This window comes from Quercus robur, chromosome 2 (assembly GCF_932294415.1).
Source record: "Quercus robur chromosome 2, dhQueRobu3.1, whole genome shotgun sequence".
Taxonomy (NCBI): Eukaryota; Viridiplantae; Streptophyta; class Magnoliopsida; order Fagales; family Fagaceae; genus Quercus; species Quercus robur.
Genome location: NC_065535.1, coordinates 27395600 through 27403327, shown reverse-complemented (window position 1 = coordinate 27403327; position 7728 = coordinate 27395600). Strand labels below are relative to the sequence as shown.

At 34.3% G+C, this 7728-nt stretch overlaps 1 protein-coding gene across 1 annotated transcript; it reads right to left on the bottom strand.

Annotated features, from left to right (window-relative positions):
* Positions 1–2250: 2250 nt before the first annotated feature.
* On the bottom strand, positions 2251–7370 carry LOC126713133 (uncharacterized). The gene is made up of 3 exons (XM_050412791.1): positions 6991–7370; positions 4345–4487; positions 2251–2509 (listed from the first exon to the last, which is right to left on the bottom strand). Exons 1-3 carry the CDS (start codon positions 7130–7132, stop codon positions 2495–2497), a joined length of 300 nt encoding a protein of 99 aa, XP_050268748.1. The 5' UTR covers positions 7133–7370; the 3' UTR covers positions 2251–2494.
* Between the last annotated feature and the right edge of the window lie 358 nt (positions 7371–7728).

Here is a 7728-nt window from a genome sequence, read left to right as displayed (position 1 = left end):
TAGTTTTGTCTGATTGTGGATTTAGACAATGCATCTGTAATTTGATATGTACATCATGTCCTAGTAACATAGGTGGATGAAGGGATAACTTGCTTCTGAAATTGGGGAAAAATGTGTGATTTCTTTACGTTGATGGCCATAAATGATGTGTAACGTATGAATAGTAAATATGATTTCATGTGGTAATTGCACTATTGACCGTAAATAGGTGTTACTGTTATTGCCATTGAATTGAAAATCCATTCGGAGTGTGTTCTAGTTGTCGTGGTTTTGTCTAGATGTTACTGTTAAAGCCATTGAATTGAACATCCATTCGGGGTGTTCTAGTTGTCGTGGTATTATGTCTATATACTCGATGCAGGCAACACCTGTCTACATGTCTTGTGGCTAAACTGCTTAAGAACCTGATGATGATAATATTGTTTGAACCCAAAAATATGACATTAGCATCATGTAAGAACATTCACATAAGCCACCTCAAATATCTAGCTAAACTAACCTAAAAAAAACTCTACCCGACCAAACGTGGTTTTTTGAGCCTCTAATTTTTTTTGTTCTCTGATGATGGAATTTTAAACTAACAAAATATATATATATATATATATATATATAACAGTAATATTGTAGTGAAGATAATAGATGAAAGAGTGAAAGTAAATAACTTGAATGTAAGTACAATAATAAGGCGGTAGAACCAGCCAAGCAGTATATATCAAAATAATTCAAAGTAAATAAGAACAATAGTTCAAAATAAATGAAAGCAATTTAGAACCATCCGGTATGGCGGTAATCCGTCCAAGGTGGTGGTAGCAACAAGTAAAGTAATGAACATAGAACTGAAAATACTTTTTATTGAAAGTAGGATAAACACTTACAGTAGTAGTAGTGAATACAAGATCTCAACAGTTACAGGTTAACAGTTACAAAACTTGAACTAGTCCTAGTTACAAGGTTTGTAGGATTACAAGGCTTGTAGTGAACAAAGGTGAACAAGGTTGTAGTAGTAGAAGTAAGGTGGGTTCTCTCTCTAAGAATGCTAGTTCTAAGGGAAGAGAAATCAGAACTAAAATTTTGCTTAGAAAAAACCTTAAAACATAAGGGACAACCCTCCTTAAATAGGCAAAATTCGGAGTGAACAGTGTCATGAACAGTAACGGATGAACAGTGACAGATGAATAGTGACAGGTGAATAGTGACTGAATAGTAAAAAATGGAATTTCTCCTCTTTTTTGACCCAATCTTGTGAGGAATCCTACAAGATTATGGGAATCCTCCTTAGTAATCAGCAATAGCCCTATAAGTGTAGGAACAAGGCCTCATTATTGGTGTCCTTTAAAGACAAAAGAAGCCAATAAGAAAGAAGCCAACAAAAGGAATGTCCGAATAAAGGAAGAACAAAGTTGCAGTTAGATGTGAAACAGAAATTTGAGCATTTGGTGGATAGATGTAAAATTGAATAGCATTGAAGAGGAAGAAGTTGTGGTATTGATGAGGAGAGAGTAGGGCTGCCAGAATTGAAGAGTCGAAATCTTGCAAGATACGCACCGTTGGGCTGAAGAGAAAGCTGAAATTTCAAAATATTACTGTTGCAAAACGGTGCATATTGGGCAAAATAAGCTGCGTTTCTTTTTCTTGTGAATGAGCCCCATAAACAGTGAAAAGGGACCCACTTGTAGCTCAAAAATAATCAAAATGCGGAATAAGCTGGAGTTAATTTCATTTGTGCCACACGCACGCTAAAGCCTCTATTTCTTTTTCCATTGAATGAAAGCCATAAGATTTTCTGCTTTTAATTCATAAATTCTATGAAATCATCTACAATCTTATTTTTAACTTTTATTTTATGGGAATCGTGTACGATCCTTGTTTCTTCTTCTTTTTGGAATATTTGATAATCCGATATATTCTTTCTTAGGCCATTTGCAAAATTTCCCTCAGACATTTTCGAATGTGGTCTCTGTAAGTCATAACTCCCAAAACGGCAATAAAGACGAAAATACTCATTCCCAAATTATGACTCATGTCGTCGATGATTCCTTGCGAGAATTATTGTAGGTGGTTTCAGAATTTTGAGACATTAACATAAAGCGTGCAAGTGAAAGTCGGCGAACATGTTTGTGCTGTGCCCAATAAAGAAGAAAGCAAATAAAACAGGTTGGGCCGGGACAACTTCACCCACGAAAGTAATACCACTTTCAGCAACCCTGGCCACCATTTCTATAGTTGATAAATTAAATACCAAGAGCAGGGTTTACATTAAAGCAATTTATTTCTTCATTTTTTTCCCCAAAAGTAAACTTCCATTAAAGGAAATAAGACTGCAGAACAAGAAACAATAGAATTCGACGTACAACAGGTTAGTCGCTTATCCATTCAAAACAATGTTTGTACTACATATTTAAAAGCCTCTCCGGTGAAAGAAAACACCAACAACTTCAATAAAATTATGATTCTGCTCGCCAGCCAACTTGATTGTAACGTCAAGAGTCCATTCTTAGTCCTGGCCATCCTGGGAGAGAGTGAAAATAAAAATAAAAATCCTAATAAGCAGATAATTTCTTCTTTAAAATACATACAATGTGTTCAAAACAATAATCAAGTAATAACAAATATATTTGAAAAGTAAAGCCAATAAGCTATGGCTCAACTGACACTTCCTTCTTGCATAATAATTGGTTGGAGGATGAGATCATGAATTTAAGCTCCATCAAGTGCGTGTGTAAATTCTACACCCCCCCCCCCCCCCCCCCCCCCCACCCCAAAAAAAAACACCCAAAAAAAAAGAGTATAACAAACTGTGAAATATATCAAATCTGTTGGTCTTCTTATATATGTCTACTATTTTTCCATCTGTATATTATTTGAATTTAAACTGGTACTTTTAATTCAAAGACATAAGGGTTAAATGTTCAAAGATTGCCAAACAATTTGGACAGAAGGGGCATGAATGAAGCACTCCCATTTACAATACCATAAGTTTTTTAAATATACAATTTGCAAACAACCCCTGATATTAATTCTAGCATTCCATTCAAACATTCATTTTAAACAAAAAACTGAATCCAAAATTGTCTTGCTTCCACAAGTTCATTTCGAGAAACCAACATTAGCTTTCCCAAAGCCCACTTGATATGGTTTGTCCATACTTAAGCTAACCCACTGAAAATCTCTAAATTAAAGGGCACCAACCTTCTTTGGCATTGGCATTGGCATGTAGTCTTAATATCTTCATTTTAATCATGGCCATCAAATATCATGGTTGCATATATTTCGTAAAGCACAAGACAATTATATAAATGTATAATTTATATGATTAATCGATCACTTGATTGTTGTATTGACCATTAATTTCTTTTCTTTTTTTAATGTGCTGTTCACTTTAGCGCTTTGCGCCTAGGCTCCAGGAGGCCTTTGCACTAAAGTGCGCCCGACAATTTTACCAACACTGAATATTCAGAAATAAAAATGAATCTGAGCAAAAATGTAACAAAGATGTCACATTGCAATAACATGTTTCTTTAAGAAGATTTATATAGATAAATTATTCACCAATACTTAGGCATCTAAATCATGCGCGTAATAGTAGTCATCATTGTCTATCCAATTACTGATGCATGCAACATAAAGGGGCTAGCTATACCATGCCACTGCTCTCTCTAAACTTCACATTGTTCAAGCATTACTTAGTAGTTGTCAAAAATCAAGCAAACAAATTGGTCCCATTGGGTACAGCTGATAAATAAAAAACTAACCTAACTATGAATTGTTCTAATTTTTTTTTTTTTTTGATAGGTAGAATTGTTCTAATATTTACGGTAATCAGATGATTAATCTAATTCTTGATGGGATAAAATTGATCCTGTTGAAAGTTACAAAAGTTGCATTCCAAATTTAAGTGTCCAGCACCAATTTTCTCCTTTTTTTCCTATTCAAATAATTAGCTACTTTCATTGAGCGTATTATATTAAATCAATTTCTCTGACTCATTTCCAACTTTGCATTGACTTTCAAGTCCATATGAAGTGTAGAAATTATTTAAAGGTGAACATCATTACTTCTGCCTATATATTAAGCTTTATCGTCTTTTTTCCAGTATCTTGAAAGCACAGCTTAGAGCAGTACCTGTACCCAGGCACTGTTCCTAGGTTTGAGCTATCCAAAACTACTCTTCTTATGGTTCTTCACAAAACATAATGGATTTCTCAACAAAATCACTTGATCAAACCTAAATTGCAATATTGCATCCCTCATATAATTTTATCTGATTCTAATTTTCAAGGCAATGTCTACCAAAATAGAAAATTATGTTAGTTATTTAAAAAAATAAAAAAATAGGAGTCCTACCTGAGGAGCAGGAGTCTCTGTAATCTTAGGAGCTGCCAACTTTGCAGGAGATCCATCAAATAAACGAGAACACTCTGTGTATGCAGATCCAATACCCACCCCAGCACCAAAAGCTACAGATGCCCAACGAGAAACAGGACTCCCTGGTATGACAAATCAGGATACATTGATCAAGATAATTAATTTGTGGATGTTAAAAACACTAGCTTCTAATCAACAGATTGCAAAAGAATTTATATCATTATGCCAGGGATAAAAGCTTCCAGTGACATCATCATAGATGAACATTTAGTAGAAACTTAAAATGTATAATGCCCATTGTGATTATATTATACATTTCAATTTCAGTGCCAATGAGATAAGTCATGGTAATACAGTGTTGGTAAAAGCGCGCTTAAGCGCAAAGCCCCAAGGCTCTAGTGCTTTTTGCCTCTAAAGCAAGGCGCACTCAAAGAAGCATGCTTTAGGCGTGGTTTTTTGGGATTTTTCAAAAAGCTCAAATCACGCTTTTTTGCACTTCTTATATTTTTCAAAAAATAAAAATAAAAAAAACCAAAACTGAATTAAAACTTTAGGATCTTGACATTATTGATATAAACCATTGATTTGCCATATTTTTAGCGCAACTTACATATCAAAAATACATACAAGTTTGATTGTAACTTGTCCAAGAACCCACAACCCCCTAGTTCTTCTCTATTTTTATTTTTATTTGCTCTTGGTTTTTTCTCCCCGAAACAAGTACCCACACAGCTTATTCTTCTTCTTCTTTTTCTATTTTTTCCCTTTTGAATATCTACTTCATACCGATTACCATACTGCTACGTCTTCATATTCTTAGGTCATTCATGAAAAAAAAAAAAAAAAAAGTATGATATAATATATTTGGGGTAATTGTTTAGTTACTTTAGTAGTTGATGTTGAACATAGAAGACTAATTCTTAAAGACTTATAGTCCATAAGTGATTAAATTATTAACTAATATTAGAAATTAGTCATAGGGCATTATGGCTATCGGAGATTTATGAAAGGTTATTACATGAAGTACTCATATCTAGCTGATCCAAAAAATTAAAATGACTTGACTTGCAATTTTTGTGTTAAAATTGCAAAAGTAGGGCTTGTATTAATGTTATATGAATTATATAAAATGTTTTATATAAATTTATATGATAATTTGATTGTTATATTTCTTTTTTCATTAATAATTATTTGTAAATTTATTATAATTTTTTTTTTTTTTTTAAATGTGTGCTTCACTTCAATAAGGCGCGCACTTGCACTTTGTGCCTAGGCTCCAAGAGGCCTTTGAGTTTAAGTGTGCCCTGCACTTTTACCAACAGTGTGGTAATAACAAAGAGTCCTGCCTACAATTGCTTATAAAGCATTTGATACACCATATTATTCACATACTGTAAGATTGTTTCCTAACATTAGAATCTGTTTCAAGTCACTTCTAATATATTCTATATGACATATTTAAGTTTTGGACAATTCAGAAAAGGAATCATGTGACCCACAGCTTTGATTGAGAAATCCCAATATCAGGTGATTGGGTTGGGCCCTACGTACACAACAGATTGACCTTTAAGGCAACCCAATTCAACTTACCTGAACAGCAAGTTTAAATTTGAGAGGCAGCAACCAGGACATAAAACAGCCCATGAACCAAAAAAATAATTGCAGCGTATAAGAATCAAAGAGATAAAGCTGGAAGAAATTTAAAAATTTATGGAATTTTTTATGCGAAACATGTTAAAAACATGCAAGCAAGCACGCAATGACAACATAAAAACAGTATTTCAACAAGAATAGGATATTGAAGATGTAAAAGTGTGTTTTTTAGCCAATGAGCTATAGCTCAACTGGATCTTCCTTCTCTCATAATAATAGGATGGAGGATGAGGTTGTGGGGTTCAAGAGTCCACCGGGTGGTGTGTAATTTACCAATTAAAAACAACAAAAAAAACAAAAACTTTGCGTTAAATTTAGATTCAACCGAACATCAAAAAGAAAAAGAACTCACAATACTAACATAACATGCAGTTATAACAGAATCGAATGCCTGCCTGTAGCCTCAAGTGGCACTAGTATTAAGCAGAAAGGAACTAAACTTAGTACCAACATACTGAAATGCAGTCTTTGCTGAATCCCTTCAGCCCGATTAGACTAGGCAAATCAATGACTCAATTCAAAGATTTTTGAGCAAGTAGAGAAGGAAACATGGTCACCATACATACCATTTGACTACTGTCTAGAACCAACGAATGAGGCTTTGCTGCTGCCCTTCCTAAATTACCTACTTCTACTTAGGATATGTGTTTTATTTACAGGTAAAAATATAGTGATTATGATCAAACCCATGTAAAATGTATGTATGTCAGGCAAGGCAAGTAAAGCAAATCGGTAGATTCGATTCTGTTCCATTCCATTACATAAAATTAAGTATGTATCATAAGAAAAGAATCTTAAAAATTTTATAATTCCAAAAACCCTTGTTAACTATAACAACAACAAAGGAATAGTGTAAATTAATTAGATGGAAATGTAAAAGCAACCAATAATCCCCCAATCGAGGTTAATTGTGTTCAGAAGCAAATAAAGAAAATAAGAATTAAGAGAGAGAGAGAGAGAGAGCGAACGAACTGAAGAAAAGGAGGCCACCGAAGGTGCCGGCGAAGGATGAGTAGACGAAGCGGCGAACCGTCAGATCGAGACACGCATCCCACTTAGCGTCCAAGTCGTATTTGGATTGGCCCACAATCTGGTTGTTCTTCTCAGCCGCCATTCCACCCCCTTCTTCTTCTTCTTCAATTTGATTGATTTGCTTCTTGTTGTAGTAACTATATCTGTATGTAATGTCAGTCTGAGTCTGAGGCCTCCTCGGCTATAGAAAGAGAAAGACAGGCCTCCTCTCCTCTCGTTTGCTTCTTTTCTTTTCTTAGCTTATTATTCACTCACTCGCTCCTGCCCTTTCTCTAGGACTAGGATTCTCTTCTTTTTCTCACCAATTTCCAATTTTTTTTTAGGGTAATAAAATAAAGAAAAGAATTAAGAAACACCTTCATCTCATATGTGATATGTTCGTGCCACCGCTTTGGGCTCAAACATTCCCCCAACTTAACCCAACCCACTATTTTGTTTTGTTTTGCTTTAGTTTTCCTCAATTCAACAGTTATTAGGCCCAACTCAATCTCTGTCTTTTCTTTTCTTTTTTAAAAATCTAAAAGCCCCCCCAAAACAAAACCCTTAGATACCATTTTAATAACTACATTTTGATGCAATTTTCACTTTGGTCCCAACATTTTCTGCGTTCCTATTCGGATCCCTAAATTTTGAAAATCATTTTCAATTTAGTCCATACTATCAAAAAATGTCTATGTG

Coding starts and splice junctions, on each gene's coding strand:
- LOC126713133 (XM_050412791.1), bottom strand. CDS start 7,132: ATGGCGGCTGAGAAGAACAACCAGATTGTGGGCCAATCCAAATACGAC. Junction 4,488..6,990: donor CGGTGGCCTCCTTTTCTTCA/GTTCGTTCGCTC, acceptor TTGTCATACCAG/GGAGTCCTGTTTCTCGTTGG.